Genomic DNA, 25,401 nt, shown 5'->3' with positions numbered 1-25,401 from the left:
ATCAGCACACTGACCCCAGATCAGATGTAAAGAGGGTCTGAACCCTTGGTGCATCAATAACCCCGCACCTCGGTGTGAAGCGGTCCATCAACATTCCTGCAGAACTATCATCTCACTTTAACCTGTCCTCATGTCATCAGTGTGTGTATATATATACACACACACACACACACACACACACACACACACACACACACACACAAAAGTACTGATCCGATACACAAGATCGGAATCGGACCGATACCGGCACAAAATGGTGGATCAGAGGAGGAAGAGGAAGAAAACAGAACGATGCAGATCCGATCCTGTGATGAACCGTAAAGACTGGAATTGAATTTGGAGAATTGTGGAACTGGAAATGTTTACATACAGTATAAAAACGTTTATGAAAAGATTAGTAAGTGAATTTATTTATCCAAGTCTACGTTTTCAGATACATATTTCTCCTGTGTTGTTTTCAGTATCAGTATAAATATTTAGTTTACAGCACAATCCAGGTGAAATGAGAAGTTTTTAAGCAGACAGTTAGCATGTTAGCCAGGCTAACGCAGTTAGCATTACACTTAATTCATTAATGATCCCAAATGAAGGCAGAGAGACAGGAGAGACTCTCACTTCAGAGAGACGTTATCTGGATGACCTTTGACCTGTGAGTTTAGGAGCCTCAGTCCTGTAAGACAGCAGATAACACGGCGTCTTCGATCAGCACAATCTGTTTGTTTTTTTCACACAGGTGTCTCCTGTATCACCAGAGCAACAGGTCAAAACCCATACAGCTACAGATAAACAAATAAATGTTGGCACCTCCGAATTGATGTCATGCCAGGAACAAATCTGAACACACACACGGAAACACTCGCACGATAAAGTCTGACTCACAACTACAGATTCCAACAGGAACAGGTACGGACTCTCGACTGTGACATGACGTGAAAATATTCATACGATGAACAGGTTCAGGTTAGGCAGCGTCTCATGATCCTGACACCGTCAGTCATTCTCACAACAGCACGTGGATCGGGGAAAATAAATTCCAGGTAAAGAATAACCTGAAGAGAAACAGAAACAGAAAAACTACAAGCTCTGTTCGCAATGACAATAATGGAACAGCGCATCATAAAATCTCCAAAAACACGCAGTAAAAACTTACACGCTCAACTGAAGCGGATCAGTTTTTTATTCGACAAGAAGACATGCATATAAACTACCACGGAAACACATTTACCGGATAAATTCCTTGACTCGCATAAACTAGCGAATCGAGTGATTGGATCACTGGATCAGAAAAGTGAGAATGGCGGAGAGCGAGACGCGGCAGGACGGAAACCGCGCTTTATTCGCCAACGATTTACGCCATATTCCGGTTTTACGCACAAGTTAAACTCGCAACCTGGATGGAAACGTAGCTAACGTAAACAACGAGTCACGTCTAGTGCTTCCTGTAACTAACGTGCAACTGAAATACTGTTAAATAACACTTCAAACATTTTAAACAAACAATAAATCATCAGAATCACTATTTATAAATAAGTAAATAAATAAAGGAACAGGATTTTCTTTTGGTGAGAAACCGTTAGCAGATTATTAACGTGTGTAAGTTGATGTGAGGAATAAATCTAACTCTGTTATTATTACTGAATAGATGGGAAACTGTTCAGAGGACGATGCTGAGCCTTTATCATCAGACGCTGGGATTTCTGTGATGTGATGTGATGATACAGATCCGATACGGAGCAGGTCTTAATCTCAGTCATTTGGATGTTTCAGTATGAAGTCGTACTGCTGCGTCACGAGCGCCATTTCAGTCGAGAGAGAGTGAGTGAGTGTGAGTGTGTGTGTGTGTGTGTGTGTGAAGAGCAGCCTGGAGCACAGGATGATGACGGGCCCAGAGCTGACCATCAGTAACACTGTGTCCTCAGTCTCAGAACACACACACACACACACACACACACACACACACTAACATTTAAACCTATTTATGAAGCTGCGGCTGACTTATTTGAACAATGTTTATTTTTAGACGTTATAGAATGAAGGTCAGGAGTCAGAGAACACCACAGTGATGTGAAACACACCCTACACCAGACACTTCCTAAACCAGGGGTCACGTGGGGTCGATCGATTTACAGACGGGGCTGTGAGGGAAGCACACACACTTCTATTTTGTTTCATTCATTTTATTAATTAATATCAGTAATATGGAAGACGGATTTTGCGCGATAATATTTTGAAACATTACCGAGAGTCACTTTCAGACAGGCCACGCTTTAATAAATGAATTTTGTACGTGTGATTTACGTGTTTTTTCTCTCTCTCCTGATACGCTGCGTTACCATATTTGCCAAGTTGCATTTCAGTGATAAAAACGGACAGATTTAAGTCCATCTACCTCCACTAACCCTCTCATCTGGCCTTCACTCCGACAGAAAGCTCTGTGCTGTGTACCAGCCTTCTGGATTTTCTAGATTGGTAAATACTTTTGGGTTTGTGATTTCAGACGCAGATCATGACAACAACCACGATGACTGCGGAACGTTTTGAGAGACACGGAGCTCGTGAGTGTTTAATATTTTACAGTTGGACTCAATTCATCAGGGTTCTGACGTGCAGTGTAGTGAACGCTGTGTAAAAATCTTCCTGATAAACGGAAGATACGCAGCGAGTTTGTGAACAATGGCACTCGTCCTACTGATTTATTTATTTATTTATTTATTTTCGGTCTCAACAAGGTGGACCTGTTTTTAGTGGGTTTCATCGCCATGGTAACGTACGCTACATGGGTAACCTGCTCCAGAGCGGGTTTTATTCTGGGTAAGATAACTCAAACCCAACTTGGACCAATCAGCTGTGAGCAATGTGATATAAATCGACGCATCAAAGTTAACCCTTTAGTGTTTGTAGGGAAGGCTTCACCGTTTGTGGGGAATCCTAAATAATATGAAGGGCACTTCAAAGGGAAAGGACATTTAGGGACAGACACAATCCTCCCTTCTATAAAAGATATAGATTTTCAGCACACAGTATAGTTCATCTACGCCGGACTCTTGTGCCTCACATTAAAAATCTGACATGTCGAAGCCACGCCCCTTACTGTACCCCAAACTGTATATACACGAGTGGTACATATTTAAACGCGGTGACATTCCTGTCTGAAGACATGTTCACAAATTGACATACATTTTATTAATATTTAATTGAAATAATTCACATGCTGTTCTCCATGTTGAACGCTGTCGGCTGTTTTCTGCACACGTCTGGTGTTTATGTGCGTGCGCTCGCTGAGTAAACTCTGATTCAGGGTTAAAACCTGGGTTCACTGAGAACACTTAACCAGCGCCATGAAACCTGTTACACTTAGGGTTAGTTAATTAACCCGGGTTAGATTAGTCTGATAAACTTACTCTGTAACACAGTTTGTTCGACTGGCTTGGAGAAACAGGCCTCAGAACTACACACCATAACATGACTTTACACAGGTTCATATAAACACCTGTGTTCCTGTGTCAGTTTCAGGGTAAGGCGGTGTAACTGCGAGTTATCAGGATAAACAGGATCAACAGGTACGAATTAAACTCTGCGAATGACAAAACACCACCTGATGACAGTCCGGGAAAACACCACCACATTCACATTCACAAATACACTCAGGATTTGATGCTCAATCCAGAATACTCCCACATATTCCCAAAAACAAAACGGATCTGGTGGAATTTTTATACAAATTTGAGCTTTCTTTGAAGGAATTATTGTTCGTGATCTATTCAGAGAAGTGCCATGTTATAGGGCTGAGCGATATGATAAGATTACACAGTGATATCGATATCGTAATATTGTATTATCACGGTTCCGGAGTATCACTGTTAAGTAACTGACTCGGAATGAACCTATTCCTTGTTTAATACTTTATTAATGTTTTACTAATACTAATAAATACTAATAAAAAGGTTTTACACGAAATATCTCCACAACACTGTTTTGTTTGGGAAAAAATGTCTTAAAGACAATCAAGACAACAATAAAGACAATTTTTCACAGCCTACCAAGGGTGCCAATATTAGTGGAGGGTACTGTGTGTGTGTGTATATATATATACACACACACACACACACACACTGCACTGATTTTGAAAAGTTAGACTTTAATAATAATGAAGTATTTTGGGATGTTTCAGGTAAACAACACATTCTCAGACTGCTCCCAAACACATCTTTAGAAATGCTCCGAGACCGATGCTTTGGTTTTTAATGTACGTGTTCCACTACTGGATAAAACCTTCCTTTACTCACATTTGTGTATTACCTGTATTTTTTTTTTATAAATAAAAACAAAACAAACTAAAACTGAATTGAATTTAGTTGAACTTGTAGTTTTCCAGGTGCATCGAATCTTTTCTGGAGAATCATAACTGAATTTGAATCGTTCTAAACATTTCCAGCGTCTCCGCCGCCTCAGTGGGAACTAGATCCAAAAAGTGAAACCACTCAGGTTTATTACATACATTCACCGTCCACTTTATTAGGAACACCCGAACCTCCGCTCATTCATGCAATTATCCAATCAGCCGATAGCGTAGCAGCAGAAGTGCAGTGTATAAAGCCAGACCAGTTTGAGCTGACAGCTACGGCATCTCAAATAACCACTCTTTACAACCGTGGTGAGAAGAAATGCAGCTCAGAAACCGCAACAAGAGGAATCCGACATGGCTCCAACATCCATACCACCACCAGAGCCACTGAGATGTTTCAGATGTTTGATGTGAACGTTTACTGAAGCTCTTAACCTGTACCTGTACGATTTTACACACTGTGCTGCTGACACCTGGTTGAATAATCGAATATGCACGAAAGCAAGGGTAGAGGTGTTCCTAATAAAATGGACATTGAATATTGTGCATCATGATATACTTTTGACACATCACCTGACGCTACTGTACGCTCATCACGTCCGATAGAGTAGCGCACAGGAAGGTCACGTCTGTATGAGTGAATTTAAACAGGCACTTAGAGCTGAAGCAGCCTTTTCCATACAAATGGAAACATTCCATAGCGCTTACGTCTCCACACACACACACACACACACACACACACACGCCTGGTATAACGAAGCTGAAGCGTATTTCCTTACCGGAGCCCTATTGTATCGCAGAAGGGGTTAGATGGAAAAATCTTTTCAGTGCGCAAGAGAACGACTTTAATGCACTTCCACTCTGCTCTACTGTGTGTGTGTGTGTGTGTGTGTGTGTGTAAAGACATAAGTGAACCTGTATGTATATGTAGACTGTAATTCATTACAGTTAGAGGACGGCTCTAATCAAAAGCCCTATTCAGACGGGATTAAACTGACACGGCGTCCTGATGTCATTTCCTGTTGTACAGGAGCCACTCCGTCCTCCTTTAATAAAATTAATTACAGACCTACTGTTTTCCATCAAACTCTATGTTTTAGTCCAGATACATGTGTCCGTGACAATGACGAAATAAATAAATAAAAGATGTCTGACTGCGGCTCCTGCTCGCCGTGTTTAGTCTCACGGCGTGTGCATCAGCGACCCTCCACCAGATATTACACACTTTTTTTCCATGTTTTTTCCATGTTGCACACACTCACTGCTGGGTTTAAAATGCTGCTGGGTCACGCTCATGAACTTGTGTTTATTAAAAACACTGACGGTCAGAAATATTGATAGAATACAGTGTTTAATACGATACAGACAGACAACACCAACATCTCAGATCACTTCAGTTACACCCTAAACACAGACTCATACACCACTCCCACATTACCGTAAATAACCTGCTACTGTACAATTAACCTGAACAGTGTCCGCTAATGCAGTGTAATAGCGTATACAGTGATCTAGTGAAGTGCATTAATGTGTAGTGAGAGTAAAGAACCAGTCGATCAGCGTGTAGAACATCAGCGAGGAGTTCTGTTCTCACGGCACACGTGTGAGTCTGATTAGTGTCTTTATTTTTTCTCCACGCGTTTAAGAGTGAAGTGTAGTACGCTCTTTATTTTACACCAGTCAACCGTGCGAGCGAATTAATCCACCTAGTAAACAACGTTTATAATAAACACCTAGTAAACACCGTTCATAATAAACACCTAGTAAACACCGTTCCATCCGTTAGATCTGAAACTAAACCTGAAGAAGACACACGTGAGATTTTCTCCTTCAAGCTGGTGAGATGTCTAAAACCATCGAGGTGAAGCTTCATGACACAGCGTTGTGTTCAGTAAAGGTCATACCGGGTGTTTAACTAGGTTATCTGCGTTATAATGATATTTATTGCCCGATTGGAACTTTTATACGTTTATTTTGACATTTCAAAATGTTTGAAGGATTTTGCACACGACAGACGGGTCGTGAAACCGAGTTATATCCTACGGCAGTGACAGCTTGGTGGTGCTGGGATTTGAACTCATGACCTTCTGAGCAGTAGTCCAATGTCTTAACCACTGAGCTACCACTACCTCAATACTCTAGGCTCAATACTCTAAAGGCATCACAACTCTGAAGGTTAAACATAATGCACACCAAATGATAGACAATAAGGAGCAAGGCTTAATTCTTCTCCTGCGTCTTGATCCCTCTTGTCCACTGGACAACTATGAATAACGGAGCTAACAGACAGGAAATGAAATTTTGAGCTATTGATTTGTCCATGGCCAGTTACAGCTCCGTAACTTCATTCACTCAAAGTCTTGTAAAATCTCACATCTATTTCAATTTTAAAGATGAACTCCAAACACAACACACTCGGGCTCTTCCGATTCATTCCCCACACACCCGTCCACCTTTCCTTCTTCTATCACATGACTCATCCCGGTTTTATTTCCTCACCACTGTTATTCCTGAGTCTATACTTCACATCTCTCAGACGTTTATGAGAGGACAGGAACACACTGCGCATGCTGTGTAGGACAGAAGATCAGGTCAGGACACAGAATACATCACATGTCTCTGTACAGTGAAAGTTCATCTACTTTATCATGTCATTATAACACAAATGTAAAACTCTGTGTACTGACCTTAAAGCAGATTACACTGGTGTGTCACACTCCATTATAATCACTTAGAACAAATACACTCTCATTTGCGAGCTTAATGAAATATGTACAGGCCACGCCCACTACAGGAGACAGAAGAGACTGGTCAGTTGCGAGTGTGTAAGTAGCTGCTCTGGGCCTGTGTCCTACATCGGCGCGTGTTTATACTACACATCAGAAAGGCGTACGCTCGCACTGGACACATCTGCGCACATCTGGGTCAGAGCTACGCAGGTGTGTCAGGAAGAGGATGAGGAAGTGAAGAGCGTAAGGCCTGTAGATCCTATCGAACTGTACTGTGCAGAGCTACACGCTGAGAACCATCACTAAAAATATGTTCATGATAAATCAAACACAATGAAGTGTTAGAATTGTACTGAAACACTACTCGTGTGTGTGTGTGTGTGTGTGTGTGTGTGTGTGTGTGTGTGTGTGTGAGAGAGAGATTGATCACTCTTAATAAACACTCCATGGCAAACACTAAGTTTTTCCAATTATAAGACTGTTTCTAGTCAACAGTAATTAACACGATCAATCACGGGGGTGCCGTTACAGTAAAATAACACGTGGCACGTGTGAGGTGGGGTGATGAGGGTGGGAACAGTACTGCCGCTTCAAGTTGATTATTTTCCCATAACAGCACATCCCGAGATGTTTTATTCCTCTTACACCACACAGCATACCAATGACTTACAATCTATTTATTAAAAACCACCCAGTCATACTTTTTGTCCGTTTATAGTTACATGAAATGACTTATTTCCTGTTGTCACTTACATTATAGCAGCTATAAACACTCATTCCCTCACCATCCCTCTCTTTATTCTCTCTCTCTCTCTATCTATTCCCTATTGTTGCGTGTTAGTGAGAAACGGTAAAGAAGTGTAAACTCTGTACTGAAGATTTGGGAAAACTTCAAGTTAGAGCTTCACCTCTGACTGTTACACAGCACTGACACTGGAGACTCCTTCCGTACACGTTACATAAACATTTACTCTCCTTACAGAAGTGATGAGGAGCTTACACGTCCCCGTGAACCATCCGTTACTATAGAAACGATAATGTATTAATATAAATGAGAGCGTTAATATAAACCTGCGCTACAGACAGAGCTGCTGTTATAGAGAATTAATCACCACCTTCTGACCAATCACAGTCCAGCATGACGGGATAACGTTAAACAAACTTATAAACAAAACAAATTCACAAGATTACAAAATGGCTTTGTTTATAAATCAGACGCATGTTCTCTGATTTACAGACACTAAGTTATAACATAATCTACATCACTGAACACCTAAAGCTAACGTCCTGATCATAACCATGGTATAAAAACTCCCGGTACCGCTCCACCCGCACCACTACTCCAGATTACAACACACATCTCTACAAAAATCACAACCAATAACAAACCAGTCGAATGCGTGAAGGGACTTTAACCCCTGAGACACAACCCAGAGATAAAAGGAGCAGAGATAAGGTTAATGACGTTAAGGATTTTATGTCATTAAAGTTTTACAGGTGATGGTAATCTATCCCTGTGGATGTAGAAAGCAGGGATTAGTCATCATTAGGATGAGCATACCAAGTGTCTGTAATCCCTCTGAAGCCTCCTCATCCTATTAGCTGTTCCTGAATCGATTCTCCTTGACAACGGACTCAAATTAAATCACCTGGACTTTATATCATCATTTATGTACAGGCAGGAAATAATAACTGCTGTGGAGTGGATAATAAAACAATGAACTAATAAACTCTAAATTAATAAATAAATCTTAATAGCACAATGACGACTGGTGTGGGCAGAGCCGTTTAAGGAATTATAACGTGTACAAAAGCGACAGTGAGTCAAATAAAAGCTTTAAAGTGCGACGAGTTAAAACGGAATGTTTGTTTGTTTTTGTTTAAAGGAATCCAGTGAGCACTGGAAGCACCGGATCTCTCGCGCTGAAGCTGAGATGAGGTAGAAATATGATCCACTTCTGATCTGCAGTGAATAACGAGAAATTAAAAAATTCAGGTTTTCACTTGACAATTAATTTAACGAGCTTAACGAGGAGACTGGTGTTTAAAATACAGAACGTAAACAGGTCTAAACCATACAGGTGGAGAGTTTATTCAGTAAACCGTTTTACTCTTTCAGGATTGTTCCTTATCACGCTTTATTCACTTTTATATTTATTAATAATCCGAGGAGATTTTTTCTAAATTATTGTAGATTTTGGCTGACGACGTGATGTCATCACGACGCACGAGTACAGCTAAAAGCTCTCATTTACCAACAAACATCACAGCAAAAGAGCATGTAGAACTATTTCTAAAAGAACATGGCTGTGTGTGTCACGTTGACTACGTTTACATGGACAGCAGTAACCTAATTATTGACCTTATTCTGAATAAGACAACTAATATTGGATTACTGCTGTCCATGTAAACGTACTGAGTGACGCTAAAATCAATCATTCTTTTTCTTTTAACAATGTGATGATAAGACGCTTTAACGAGTTTATTTTTTTTAATGATCTTAAAAACAAATAAACACATAGAAAAAGTGAAACTATTTTGTAGATGATTATCACCACCACACGGTGGGAAATGCTTGTTTTACATCAGTACAGTGTGGGTAACGGTGACGATATAACAGCCGCAATCACCTACAATCATCAACAATGAACACGTCACCAACTACACTGCAGCACGTGACTTCATTTTAGTGATGTGATATTTCCCTCTTTCTAATGGTCCTTGTGTAGACAGAAGCTGTTCGTTCCAGAAGATCCAGTCTGTGGTGTTTAAACAGATAGAGATGATCTCAAGACACACACAAGATATGTTCTGAACCGGAAATGATGACAAATAAACTGTAATCTAATTCAGAATGTGCGCTAGGATAAATCCATAATAATAATAATAATAATAATAATAATAATAATGTGCACATGAATAATGAACACAAAATAATAAAATAATTATTCCATATTTTACCAAAAATCTGAATTCTGAGGTAAATGTTGAGAGCTGTCATAGTAGCGACACACTGGAGATTATGACAGACAGAAAGTCGCCTCAGTCAGTGTGTGTGTGTGTGTGTGTGTGTGTGTTCACATTATTTCTCCTGTTCTGATAGGGAAATACCCCCAGTCTCACCATTCCGAACGAATTTACTCCTAAACCCGAACATAAAATCAACCTAAAAAAGGTGGAACCCTGACAGGATTAGCATGGACTGGCTAACAACAAGGAAGCAGAACACAGAAAAAACACATACACACGCGCGCGCGCGCGCGCGCACACACACACATACACACACAGAGAGATCTACCTGAGGGGGAAAATAGCGATTAAAAAAAATACAATGAGGTATTAATTTAATCTTACCTTTTTGTTCTTGGCCTTTTTGTTTTTATAATGATTTCTTTTATAAAAATGTTTAAATCCAGTCAGGTCAGAAGCATCGCGGTGAGAGAAAGTAGCCGAGTCCGAGTGCTTTCCCCGAGGAGGGATGTTAGCATGCTAAGCTAGCTATCGCTAAATACGAATTAGCTTAGCATTTTTTTCACCTCAGAAAAGAAAGTTAGATTCGGACAAGTTTTCTTCACAACATAAAGATAAAAGATCAAGTTTCTGATCTGTCCTGCAATTCCAGAACAAACACTCAGATAAAAAAAAAATAAAAATAGGATAAATGTTAATTAATTTAGGTTAAAGCAGTTTTTTTTCCCAATGACTGAAATTTAAAAGCAAAAGCACAATAAAAAAAAACAAGCACCAAAAATTTAACCGTGTCCCTGCCGCACTCCGGTTTATTCCGCACTCTCAGATCTCACTGATCAAATCTTTAACATTAATTAGTCTATAAAATATAATATATATATATATATATATATATATATATATATATATATATATATTTACTACAGAGTGAGAAGAGAGCAGCAGAGCTGAACAGCGGCTGAATCGACACTGATGGAGCAGCAGTGCGCAGCTCAAGTACACACACACACACACACAGTGATCCGGACATCAGCAGGGTTGCCAGATCTGCTAAAATGGCACGCTTACTCAAAATAATTACTATGACGTCCCTAATATGAATTTTAAATATTAAAATGAGCATCATACATCGCGTGTAATGATTTATACAGCAGTTGGTTCCGATCTACTAATCAGACAGACTGAGTGGTGTCTGATTGGACAGCACTGCAATGTGTCCCTGCGTGTATCGTGCCGCTCACGTGTTCACCACATAAGATTACAATCCTGGCGATACTTCGTTACACTGAAACTGTTGCTACAGTTACTACGGGCTGTCAGTCAAGCCATGCGTTACTATGGCAACACGCAAAGCTCTACCCAGCGGTGGATTCTTTGTGAAATATTTCATAAAAATAAAACAATATTTGACCATATTGTGTCTGAAATGTCAGCTACAGACTACAGCACATGTCTTTGTGGAGGAAACCAGAGTACCCAGAGGAAACCACTAAAGCACGTGGAGAACATGCAACCACTAAGCTACCGCCCACCCCTGCAGAAATATATATTAATGTTTATATTATAGATTAATATTTAATCACGTCAGATTAGGGTTATATACAAGTACAAGGGCATGGTGAATTAGTGGTTAGCACATTCACCTCACACCTCCAAGGTCGGGGGTTCGATTCCCGCTCCTGCCCGTGTGTGTGGAGTTCACATGTTCTCCGTGTGCTGTGGGGGTTTCCTCTGGAGTACTCCGGTTTCCTTCCTCAGTCCACAGACATGCATGGTAGGCTGATTGGCATGTCCAAAGTGTCCGTAGTGTATGAATGGGTGTGTGATTGTGTGGCACCCCATCCAGGGTGTACCCCACCTTGTGCCCCATACCCCCTGGGATAGGCTCCAGGTTCCGCGACCCTGTAGGATAAATGGTGTAGAAAATTTATAGATAGATATACAAGTACAAGAGAAGACCACTTCACTAGACACATTTGAGTTATTATAATTCTTTGTATAAGCTATTATATAATGTGAATATTTTTATATAGTTACTATATAATTAACGTAGTGCTTTAAATGATTAATCTGAAGCTGCAGTTAACCTCGAGCTCAAGGAAAAGCACGGACCTGGCAACCCAGAACATCAGGAAAACAGCACCAAGGCAAAATAAAAAAAATAATGAAAAGGGGCTGTACTCCAATCTTACACCAAGTGCACTAGACTGGCTGTAGAGCTTATTATACTATACCCTGTGTAGGGTGCCTGTGTAGGGATCTAGGAGGTGTTTAGGATTCAGCCCAGCAAAGTTAAACCCCTGATTGGTCCTAATTTTAACATAATCGCACAGCGGTGTCTGATAGGCGTGACGTCTGAACCAATCACAATGCTCCAAAAGGTAGTGCGAGGGGCGGGGCTCACACATCGCCACCATGTTGGGTTGAGCCGCTTTAATACATCTGAAGTGTTTCATTTTCCACTGATAAAGCACAGAAATCGTCTCTAAACGACTTAATAAACTGACTAAAGAACTCGTTTACTTAATGTTTAGTGTATACAAGTAAATAAGTGGTGCTAATGTAAATATAGAAATCTTAAAGATTTATTGAAGTCATGTTACCTGAGAAACGCAATGCGGAAAAACTGTTGAGTCACAAAGTTAGTGTCAGATCTCCATCTAGTGACTGAAAACACATTACTGCAGAGCTTCTGTTCCATTTACCTCACAAACACTTTTACCATTCTGCTTCTGTTCCATTTACCTCACAAACACTTCACACATTCTTCTTATTCATTTACAGATAATTGCAGACAACTCCAAAATTACTAGCACCCCCTGGGGGGGGGGGGGGGGGGGGTTAATTAGAATAATACGATTTCCAACAAATAATATTTTGAGCTTAAACATATTGTAGCTGCAGGGTATTGTTTTATTTTAACATTTTTGTGCAACACAAATAATTCAGAGTTTTTCTATGATCATGTTGACTTAATGGAGCTTCATTCCATTAAGTGAAGCTCTGTGTCTCCTGGACAAGCTTGGAGACGTGTGTAGAGGACCTCGGGCCATCATCTACACACAACTTTTAAAACATTCCTTCATATTCTCAGCTCGGTGTGTGCGTGTGTGAGAGTGTGTGTGTGTGTGGACGTCCTCTTCACAGGGTTTCAACTAGGTTCAAATCTGCAGACTGAGACAGACACTGAGGTGAAAAACGCTGATTCTGTTCTTCTTCTTCGGATTTTAACGGCAGCTTGCATCCTCGATGTTGCACTACTGCCATCTTCTGAATTTATTTAACTCCTATACAGTGCACCATGTCATGTCCTCGTCTTTAGTCCAGTTTTTATTAGAAAGCAGATCAAGTATTTCCTTCCTTTTTCACTCCCACTGCATTCCGATATATTCTTTACTCCATGTCCTGTTAATCCTATTCTTTCCTTATGTCTGTTATCATGTCCATCCTTTGTGTTTCATATTTCCGACAAATAACAAGCACGTGTTCTACAGTCTCTGGTATTTGACAATGTTCACAAAATCCAGTTGGATGTTTCTCTATAATATGGAGTGTATGTAACGTATTGTGTCTGGTTATAATAGACTCCTCTCTCCTGTTTTTCCCCTTCATCTCCCTTCATCCACTCTTCTTTTTAACGAGATGTCTACCTTTTAATTCTTGATCCCACTGTTGTTGGCATTCTTGACTAATTCGTTCCCATACAATGCTCTTCTCTTCTGATCTTGAAAGAATGATGTCTGTATGTATAATCTCTTTTTTCAACGCTTGCTCTGGGCTATATTGTCTACCCTTTCATTTCCCATAATGACAAAATGCACTGGGATCCACATGAATATAACCTCCTTATCTTGCTTCTTTATTCTTTAATGGATAATCGTGAGTTCATAAAACAGTTCCTGGTGATTTCTTGCCATTCCTGATTTAAGACTCCGGACGGCAGATACTGAATCACTACAGATTAAAGCTTTATTTGCTTTATTTTGTTCAATCCATTCTAATGCTATGAAGATGGCATACGGCTCCACGGCATATACACTTAAGTTATTTGAGGTCCGCCTGCATATCTCATTCCTCTGACTGGGAACTACTGCGCGGAGCCTGTGTTTGCTGTAATTGGATCTTTTGATCCGTCTGTAAAAATGTGTTTAAAAGTTTTGTACTTATGCCTCACGTATCTATTAAATTCACTCAGCAAATCAGTCTGTTTATTCATCGGCTTGGTTTGTAATAGTTTCAAAGCTACTACTAAAGTATCTAACATCCACATAAGGACACTACAGTTTGGAAAAAGTCCTTTTCGTATACTCCCAGGTCTCCCGCTACTTCATCCCCTGTCCAACCAAAGCTTCATTTTTGTGCTTTTCTTCTCTGATGTTTGACTTGGTGATGTGAAAACCAAAATGATTTAATATTAAACTCTGTGGTGCGTATTTTCCTTCACAGAAACTCAGATCTGAAAATATTACAATAATAATAATAATAATAATAATAATAATAATAATGTGATAGATTTGTGATATTGTAATAAATATCAGGTGTAAACATTACACTGATTTGCGAGTCCTTTACACTGGAAGAACGCATCCTGACACGGCTCACGGCCCAGAAACGTTTTCAGCATCTCCGTCCCGTCCACCGAGCCACCGGCCTCCAGAACCACTCTCCTGTACTCCTTACCTACCTGCGCACACACACACACACACACACACACACACACACAGGATGGCTTAAGGACCTACAGACTCTGTTATTAACATGCCTAACCCACTGTCTAATCTAATATAAATCTACAGTGCGTTCAGAAAGTATTCACACCCCTTCATTTTTTTCTGTTTTATTATGTTGCAGAATTATTGCTCAAATGCTTTAAATAGTTTGTTTCCTCCACATCAACCTACACTCTATACCCCATAAAGAAAAAGCAAAAAAACAGATTTGTGATAACTTTGCAAATTTATTAAAAAGAAATAAATGAAATATCAGACTGACATACGTATTCAGACCTCTAACTCAGTACTTAGTTGAAGCAGCTGTGGCAGCGATTACAGGCTCGACCTCTTTTTGCGTATGATGAGACAAGCTGTGCACACTTGGATTTGGGGATTTTCTGCCATTCTTCTCCGCAGATCCTCTTAATGTCTGTCAGCTTGGAAGGGAACTGTCGGTGGACAGACATTTTCAGGTCTCTCCAGAGATGTTCGATCGGGTTCAAGTCTGGTCTCTGGCTGGAACACCCAAGGACATTCACAGAGTTGTCCCTTCGCCACTCTTGCTTTGTCGTGGCTGTGTGCTTAGGGTCATTGGTCCTGTTGAAAGTCCGGCCACTGAACCCCCCCAGCTGTTATCAGCTGTTAGACCTTATATAGACAGGTGTGTGCCTTTTCAAATCATGTCCAATCAAATGAATTTGCCACAGGTGGACTCAAAGACTCAAAGACTAATCAAAGTGTGGAAACATCTCAAAGATGATCCAGAGAAAAGGGATGCACCTGAGCACCTACATTTCAGTGTCATGACAAAGGGTGTGAATACTTATGTCAGTGCAATCTTTCTTTTTTTTCTTGTTAATAAATTTGCAAAGTTGTAAAAATGTACAAAATGTGAAAAAAATAATGAAGGGGTGTGAATACTTTCCGAACGCACCGCAGATCTAATCTAACATGAAGTATTATTTAAAGTCTTCAGCAGAGCTGAGTGATCTGCACATATGATAACATTATCCCCATAAATTATTTTATAATTCCTTTCTCGCAGTCTGTGAAAAGTACGTAAACCAGTTTTCATTTAATTATTACAAAAACAAATAATAACATTAATCGTTGAAAATGTATTGTGTGTATTAAAAGGTAATGTTTCATATTTTTCTAAAACATTTTTCCTCATACACAACCCAGAACGGCGTTATTTTTTTCAATGCCAAATACTGATTTTTCATATAGGGTGTGTATATAGTATATAGTGTGTATATATGTTGTGTGTATATAGTATAATGTGTATATATGTTGTGTGTATATAGTATATAGTGTGTATATGTTGTGTGTATATAGTATATAGTGTGTGTATATATAGTGTGTATACGTTGTTCATATATAGTATATAGTGCGTGTATATGTTGTGTGTATATAGTGTGTATATATAGTGTGTGAGTATATGTTGTATGTATATAGTATATAGTGTGTATATATAGTGTGTGTATATGTTGTGTGTATATAGTATATAGTGTGTGTGTATATGTTGTGTGTATATAGTATATAGTGTGTATATATAGTGTGTGTGTATATATAGTGTGTGTGTATATGTTGTGTGTATATAGTATATAGTGTGTGTATATATAGTGTGTATACGTTGTTCATATATAGTATATAGTGCGTGTATATGTTGTGTGTATATAGTGTGTATATATAGTGTGTATACGTTGTTCATATATAGTATATAGTGTGTATATATAGTGTGTGAGTATATGTTGTATGTATATAGTATATAGTGTGTATATATAGTGTGTGTATGTTGTGTGTATATAGTATATAGTGTGTGTGTATATGTTGTGTGTATATAGTATATAGTGTGTATATATAGTGTGTGTGTATATATAGTGTGTGTGTATATGTTGTGTGTATATAGTATATAGTGTGTGTATATATAGTGTGTATACGTTGTTCATATATAGTATATAGTGCGTGTATATGTTGTGTGTATATAGTGTGTATATATAGTGTGTATACGTTGTTCATATATAGTATATAGTGTGTATATATAGTGTGTGAGTATATGTTGTATGTATATAGTATATAGTGTGTATATATAGTGTGTGTATATGTTGTGTGTATATAGTATATAGTGTGTGTGTATATGTTGTGTGTATATAGTATATAGTGTGTATATATAGTGTGTGTGTATATATAGTGTGTGTGTATATGTTGTGTGTATATAGTATATAGTGTGTGTATATATAGTGTGTGTGTATATGTTGTGTGTATATAGTGTGTATATATAGTGTGTGTATATGTTGAGTGTATATAGTATATAGTGTGTATATATAGTGTGTGTATATGTTGAGTGTATATAGTATATAGTGTGTATATATAGTGTGTGTGTATATGCTGAGTGTATATTGTAAATGGTCTGCACTTTATATAGCACTTTTTTTTAACCTTAGCGGTTCTACAAAGTGCTTTGCACTGGTTGTCATTCACCCATTCACACACACAAACACACACACACACACACACACACACACATACCAATGATACACAGCTGCCCACATTGTGTGTGTGTGTGTGTATAGTGTGTGTATTTTATTTGTGTGTGTGTATGTGGAATGTGTGTATAATGCTTCCTGATATATATTTTTATTACATAAAAAATAAATAATTAAATTGGGGTGGGGGGGGGTTAGCTTTGTTATATCCGCAGTGTCATTATCTGTCTGTCTGTCTGTCTATCTATCTATCTATCTATCTATCTACCCATCCATCCATCCATCCATCTGTCTAATCTATCTCTCTATCATCCACAAGTATTTATGATCAAATGACTGTTTCATGAACACATTTCCCACAGGGTGTAATATCAGTGTAAATGAATGCAGTGTAGAGATTAAGAGATTAAAGCTGACCCGTGGGTCAGTGTGAGACTGTAGCGTGTCGCTGTAGTGCACAGTGTAGAGATTAAAGCTGACCCGTGGGTCAGTGTGAGACTGTAGCGTGTCGCTGTAGTGCACAGTGTAGAGATTAAAGCTGACCCGTGGGTCAGTGTGAGACTGTAGCGTGTCGCTGTAGTGCACAGTGTAGAGATTAAAGCTGACCCGTGGGTCAGTGTGGGACTGTAGCGTGTCGCTGTAGTGCACAGTGTAGAGACTAAAGCTGATCCGTGGGTCAGTGTGAGACTGTAGCGTGTCGCTGTAGTGCACAGTGTAGAGACTAAAGCTGATCCGTGGGTCAGTGTGAGACTGTAGCGTGTCGCTGTAGTGCACAGTGTAGAGATTAAAGCTGACCCGTGGGTCAGTGTGAGACTGTAGCGTGTCGCTGTAGTGCACAGTGTAGAGATTAAAGCTGACCCGTGGGTCAGTGTGAGACTGTAGCGTGTCGCTGTAGTGCACAGTGTGAACATTGCTGCTGATAATAACTGCAAATATTCTAATAAAATGGAGCTAACCTCACACCAGGCTGTTTTTCGCTGACTTGTTATATCGTTGTTTATGGCTAAACTGTAGTGAATGAGCTATTATTATCCACATTACCATATAATCCTGCCTCCTTCTGAGTACTTTTATTTTATTTATTTATTATTGTCCCTCTCTGACCAGCACCGCTCTGTCAGACCACCAACACTGTTTTCGGTCACCTTGGGGTTGATGATTCCCTCCTTCCTGAAGCGGCTGAAGAACATGTCCATGGAATAAACTTCACTCCACAGGTAGCTGTAATACTGACCATCGTAACCTCCGGCCAGGTGACAGAAACTCGCCGTCATGTTCGTCCCTGCGGAATCAAAAACAGCAAAACGACAGGTGCAGGTCAGACAGACGGTTTCTTACAGGTCCCACCTACTCAAGAATTTGAACAAGAAACACTTTTATAGTCAAAAACTGAGTCATGGAGAAAGGATACGGATCCGATTTATAAAGTTTTCCGATGATCAGACTCAATAAAAATCCAAGCAGATAAAACCCGAAGCAATATTTTCATAGTTTCATTTCGATTAGTTTATTCACTTATATGTTCACTTCATCTGTTACTCGATGCTTGTGAATTCTACTACATGATTTTTTATCCTTTAATTGTTACTGCTTGATTGTGCAAATTGTTCCAGTCTGGTCTGTGTGACACTGCCCCCCTGTGGACGCGCTCATGTTCTACGGGATGGATATGTTCACAGAGCCGTACTGAAGCGTCAGCACCCGGGTGGTCGTTACTTTATTACCTGGTGTAGCCGGGATTCCCAAAATCTCCCTACAGTGCTTGGAGAACTCGGCGCTGGTGTCAGCAGAAGACTTGGTGTGGAGCGCCTGGTCCACTTTACTGAGCACGATCTGTCTGAGGTTCATCAGACCTGCACACACACACACACACGCACGCACGCACGCACGCACACACACACACACACACACACACACACACATATATAATCAATTATACGATTAATATATTTGAAATATATTTGTATATATTTGTGTGTGTGTGTGTGTAAACTGATCTCAGACCAGTGTTAGCCACTCTGGAGGCGATGAGTTTATCCAGCAGGCTATCGGGGATGGAGCTGCCGTCGATGTAGTGGCGAGACATCCTCCTGAGTGGCTCCTTCTCCCACACCCAGTTCTCCAGCATCTGAGAGGGAACCTCCACGAAGTCCGTCTCCACCAGCGTGCCGCTGAACTCCGCATAGCGAGTCTGAACAGACACATCATCAGACCGTCAGAACATGCCGAGATCTCCATAAACGCTGAAAGATGATTCAGCATCATAACGAGACGCACCCTGGAGCACAGCTCGTGCATCACGTGACCGAACTCGTGGAAGAAGGTCTCCACTTCATGGTGCTGCAGTAGAGACGGCCAGTTACGTGAAGGTTTGGTGAAGTTGGCCACCATGGCTGCCACCGGGATCATACGCTTCCCGTCAGGACCGAGACACCCGGGCCGCAGACCGAAACACGCGGCGTGGCCGTACTTCCCTTCTCTGAGGAACAAAAGAAGAACCATGTTTAAATCAGATGAGTGATCATTTTACCAAATTTATCAATAAACCACACATTTATATTAAAGCGCTCATTGTAATACGTTATGGTTTCTATAGTAACGGCTCGTTCACAGGGACGTGTACAGCGCACGCTCCGCATAAACGGAACAAAAAATCTGTGACAAGCTGAAGTTTTCTGTAAGGAGAAACGTGTTTATGTAACGTGTGTGGAAGGAGTCTCCAGTGTCAGTGCAGTGTAACAGTCAAAGGTGAAGCTGGAACTTCACGTGTTCCCAAATCTTCAGCACAGAGTTTACACTTCACTACTGTTTCTCGGTAAGAAGCTACGTTTTTTCTTATTAACATGATGAGAGAAAAAAAAGAGAGAGAGAATAAAGAGAGAGGGAATAGAGAGAGAGAATAGAGAGAGAGAATAGAGAGAGAGGGAATAGAGAGAGGGAATAGAGAGAGGGAATAGAGAGAGAGAATAGAGAGAGAGAATAGAGAGAGAGGGAATAGAGAGAGAGAATAGAGAGAGAGAATAGAGAGAGAGGGAATAGAGAGAGAGATTATAGAGAGAGAGGGAATAGAGAGAGGGAATAGAGAGAGAGGGAATAGAGAGAGAGAATAGAGAGAGAGAATAGAGAGAGAGGGAATAGAGAGAGGGAATAGAGAGAGAGAATAGAGAGAGAGAATAGAGAGAGAGGGAATAGAGAGAGGGAATAGAGAGAGGGAATAGAGAGAGAGAATAGAGAGAGAGAATAGAGAGAGAGGGAATAGAGAGAGAGAATAGAGAGAGAGAATAGAGAGAGAGGGAATAGAGAGAGAGATTATAGAGAGAGAGGGAATAGAGAGAGGGAATAGAGAGAGAGGGAATAGAGAGAGAGAATAGAGAGAGAGAATAGAGAGAGAGGGAATAGAGAGAGAGATTATAGAGAGAGAGGGAATAGAGAGAGGGAATAGAGAGAGAGGGAATAGAGAGAGAGAATAGAGAGAGAGAATAGAGAGAGAGGGAATAGAGAGAGGGAATAGAGAGAAGATGGTGAGAGAACGAGTGTTTATAGCTGCTGTAACGTAAGTGAGAACAGGAACTCACTCATTCTGTGATCTATAATAAGGATGGCTAAAAAGTGTGATGAGTCGTTCATTAAAAAATAACAAGTGTAATTGTTGGTAATCTGCTGTGGGGTAAGAAAAATAAAACACTCGGGGCGTGCAGTTACAGGAAAATAATCACCTTCAGGGTGATAACAGTAACTCACCACCACATGGTTGATATTTTTTATATATATGTATATAAGTATACTGTGATAACACTTTTAATGTAAAACAAGGTAATAAATAAGTAATAAACTCCCTCAGCACATGCCGGGTGTTGCTCAGCACCTCACACTTCGAGGCTTTAAGACTCGTACCTGGGATGTAGGTCCAGATAAAAGCGTCCAATCTCCTCACCCGTGGTGGCGTCGAGTACGGTGTAAAGCTTCACGCTCTCGTGCCACACGTGAGGGTTTTGGATTTGGTGGAAGCGGAGCCCCAGGACGTCCTGGTAGATCCCCAGCAGACCCTCAGTCACCACCTCCAGTGGGAAATACTCGAGCAGCTTGTCCTTATCCACCGCAAACTTCACCCGCTCCACCTGGTTCATGTAGTACGGCAGATCCCACGCGTGCAGCTGTCCGTCACAGTCCAGGCCCCGCCTCTGGCACTCGGCTTGTTTGAGTGAGAGGAGGTACTGACGCTCCTTCTGACCCACCGGCTTCAACTTCTCATACAACTCATCTGGAAGACGTGAAGACACGGCTGATTCAGTGTGAACTCTCACCTGTTTCTCTTTGTTTGTTGCATGTGATAATAAAAGAACATCTGAGACACTCTAACTCCGATTAAATGTCGCGATGGTTTCATCTTTTCAGCGGCAACCCGATAAAATCCATCAAACAGCTAATTACGATGTTCTTCATCGTCTCTAAATGAATCCTGGTCACTGAAAGGTGTGTTTAATCACTCACCGAGGAAGTGAGACACCGTGTTGGAGTTCCTGGCCATATTCATCTCTAGCACATAGTTAGCATGACTGCTAAAGCCCAGCAGCTTAGCCGCCTTCGCACGCAACTCAATCAGCTGTTCGAGGATTTCTGTGTTCACCTGGCAATAAAAAAACAGCTCATCTTACAACCTTCTGCTGAGTAATGAGGACCGATTTTAAATCAGAAATCAGACTCAGTGGCGCTGCTCTTTGAATCGCTGCTATTAAGTGTAATACAGCAGGTGAGTAACAGATCAGGTTAGCGCAGGGGTGGGCAGTCTTATCCGCAAAGGGCCGGTGTGGTGCAGGTTTTCATTCCAACCAAGCAGGAGGCACACCTGATTCCACCTGTTTAATCAGGTGATCTTGGCTTTCAATAGATTCAGGTGTGGCTTCTGCTTGGTTGGAATGAAAACCTGCACCCACACCGGCCCTTTCCGGATAAGACTGCCCCCCCCGGGTTAGTGTAACAGATCAGGTTAGTGTAACAGATCAGAGTAACATATAAGGTGAGTGTAACATCAGATTAGTCAAATAAATCAGACAAGTGTAACAGATCAGGTTAGTGCAATAGATCAGGTAGGTGTAATAGATCGGGTAAGTGTAACAGATCAGGTTAGTGCAATAGATCAGGTAAGTGTAATAGATCGGGTAAGTGTAACAGATCAGGTTAGTGCAATAGATCAGGTAAGTGTAATAGATCGGGTAAGTGTAACAGATCAGGCTAGTAAACGAGGTCACGGTACACATGATCCTCGTACAGAAGTCCAGCAGAGACTCATCGTGCTGTAACTCCACCTCTCACCTCTTTACACCTGCTGTTAAAAGCCGCCTCCATCTTCCTCCTGGTCTCTGGAACGTGACATCTCTTCATCAGAGGGAAGTAGTGCGGGTACGCCAGCGTCACCCTGTACCGCCCGTCCTCCGTCTTCTCCAAACCGTTTAAATAACTCTCAGCCAGACCACCTGCACGAGGAGATGCCACGCAGGAGGCCCACTTTACCTTTACTCTACATATATATTAAATAGTGGGGTTTATGGATCTTAGAACAGAGACTGAAGTAAATCACATCTATGGTTTGTTTAGACGACAAAAACAAGCCAAAAGAGAACAATTTTATTCATTCAAAGACTCGATATAGTACTCTGGGCAGATATAAAGCAGATACATGTTGTGCAAGTGTTATGATTTCCTGTTCTGATTTAGTATCCTGTAAAACACATTACGCTGTACACACATTACATCATTCACAAGAAAATAAAGAACCTGTGAAAATGTCCAGTCCAGACATCTGAACTATCACACTTCTGAGTAATCACCGACTAATCACAGAATAATCACAGACTAATCACAGAATAATCACAAGCTAATCACAGAATAATCACAGGCTAATCACAGGCTAATCACAGAATAATCACAGGCTAATCATAGAATAATCACAGGCTAATCACAGAATAATCACAGACTAATCACAGAATAATCACAGAATAATCACAGACTAATCACAGAATAATCACAAGCTAATCACAGAATAATCACAGGCTAATCACAGGCTAATCACAGAATAATCACAGGCTAATCATAGAATAATCACAGGCTAATCACAGAATAATCACAGACTAATCACAGAATAATCACAAGCTAATCACAGAATAATCACAGGCTAATCACAGGCTAATCACAGAATAATCACAGGCTAATCATAGAATAATCACAGGCTAATCACAGAATAATCACAGACTAATCACAGAATAATCACAGGCTAATCACAGAATAATCACAGACTAATCACAGAATAATCACAGAATAATCACAGACTAATCACAGAATAATCACAAGCTAATCACAGAATAATCACAGGCTAATCACAGGCTAATCACAGAATAATCACAGGCTAATCATAGAATAATCACAGGCTAATCACAGAATAATCACAGACTAATCACAGAATAATCACAAGCTAATCACAGAATAATCACAGGCTAATCACAGGCTAATCACAGAATAATCACAGGCTAATCATAGAATAATCACAGGCTAATCACAGAATAATCACAGACTAATCACAGAATAATCACAGAATAATCACAGACTAATCACAGACGAATCACAGGCTAATCTCCGACTAATCACAGAATAATCACAGACTAATCACAGACTAATCACAGAATAATCACAGAATAATCTCCGACTAATCACAGAATAATCACTGATCAGGTTTTCAATACTGGTACTGATCTGCTCTTTCCAGGTAAAACAGGAGCACAAAATTATCTCTCAACTCTCAGATAACTACAACTCGATCCGGCTTAAATAATCCTGTTCTCGAAGAACTGCATTAGCCCGAACGGAACGATTATGATGAATAAATCTGGTACACATATATATATATATATTTATATATATATATATTCAAACTGGGGGAAAACAGTCTATTAATTATTAGGTTTTTAGGACACACATGAACTATGACGCTGCGGCTTCTGTAGAGTATTTGCTGATGGAGTCCCGTGTAGGTTTACTCACCCAGCTCTTCTGAAGAGAAGATCAGAACCGTGTTTTCTTCATTCACATTCTGGTTGAAATCTATCGAAAGTTCGCTCATTCTTTTAGAAAGTTTTTTGATCTCCTGTGAAATGAAAGACAAATGAAAAAAACAGACCGACACACACAGCGCTGTACTGCAACACACACTCAGCGTCTGTGTACAAAGATAAAAGCTCTACACTCGTATTACAGATACACAGGAGAATGTAATCTCACCTGCTGCACATCTGCAGACAGATGCAGTCCGTTTCTCCTCCCCAGATTAATCAGCCGCTCCATAAACCTCCGCGACTCGGGGAGTAAATCATTACATCGCCGTTCCTGTGAAAACACAGAGATAGTGCACACACAGAAAGCTCTGAAAGCTCCATTCAGGCGTGTTAGTGAATGTTTAGGATGAGTTTCTCTTTAGTCCACGCTGCGCTGTCGTGTGGAGCGAGTTGGAGGTCAGGCGGCTCGAGACTCGAGACTGCAGAGCTTCCAAACCACAGTCACGCAGTCCGAGTGTCTATAACAACTCAATTAACGATGCAGTAAATACCCTGGGAACAGCACTCTCTCATTACAGCGGCGTAGCAGGATAACACACACACACACACACACACACACACACACACACACACACACACGCGCACACTCACATCAAAATGCACACCAGAAATAAACACAGTTAGGTGACATTTATTTTGATAAATTTCCCCACATGCCTCGTGTCTAAAGTTTATTTAAGCTACTTTATTTTAGCGCTGGAGCTTTTCTGCAAATATACTTCTGAAACCCACGTCCAGGGCTTCAGTGACACTGCCATGCTGGTGTGATTTAGGACACAGCGGGACTTCCTGTTCTCTGTAAACATGAACTAAACTGTAGAGCCGCTGCTGTAATCATAAAGACTGTCCGTATCTCATCCCAGGACTCACGATCTGCTCACGCTGAGCATCCTGTGAACACACTCGGCACTGTCCTCACTCTTCTACAGCCGGACACCGTAAGGAAGGAACACTTCACAGAAAACACGAGGTGGTGTGATGCAGCTCGACTCAAGCTATCTCCTCATGTCGTCTCGGGGAGATTCTCCTCACCACCGTCACCTCTGGATT

The 25,401-nt window shown here is 40.6% G+C and overlaps 1 protein-coding gene across 8 annotated transcripts in view; it reads right to left on the bottom strand.

Annotated features, from left to right (window-relative positions):
• Positions 1-25,401, bottom strand: part of nln (neurolysin (metallopeptidase M3 family)) — a 32,131-nt gene that overhangs the window by 2,177 nt on the left and 4,553 nt on the right. For 5 of the 8 annotated variants that reach the window (XM_053646155.1, XM_053646154.1, XM_053646156.1 and 2 more), the window contains exons 4-14: positions 24,518-24,622; positions 24,281-24,383; positions 22,559-22,719; positions 21,737-21,872; positions 21,140-21,506; positions 19,523-19,724; positions 19,250-19,436; positions 18,970-19,098; positions 18,391-18,527; positions 14,596-14,728; positions 12,951-14,500 (exon numbers count right to left, since the gene is read on the bottom strand). In XM_053646155.1, the coding sequence (XP_053502130.1) occupies positions 14,367-14,500; positions 14,596-14,728; positions 18,391-18,527; positions 18,970-19,098; positions 19,250-19,436; positions 19,523-19,724; positions 21,140-21,506; positions 21,737-21,872; positions 22,559-22,719; positions 24,281-24,383; positions 24,518-24,622 (1,794 nt within the window). In that variant the 3' untranslated portion in view covers positions 12,951-14,366. Of the gene's footprint in view, positions 1-12,950; positions 14,501-14,595; positions 14,729-18,390; positions 18,528-18,969; positions 19,099-19,249; positions 19,437-19,522; positions 19,725-21,139; positions 21,507-21,736; positions 21,873-22,558; positions 22,720-24,280; positions 24,384-24,517; positions 24,860-25,401 lie in introns of those variants that run through there. The other 3 variants (XM_053646158.1, XM_053646159.1, XM_053646157.1) reach the window with 3 other exon arrangements.

The sequence above is a fragment of the Ictalurus furcatus genome, chromosome 16 (genome assembly GCF_023375685.1).
Source record: "Ictalurus furcatus strain D&B chromosome 16, Billie_1.0, whole genome shotgun sequence".
NCBI classification, from domain to species: domain Eukaryota; kingdom Metazoa; phylum Chordata; class Actinopteri; order Siluriformes; family Ictaluridae; genus Ictalurus; species Ictalurus furcatus.
This window is presented reverse-complemented; position numbering and strand designations above follow the sequence as displayed.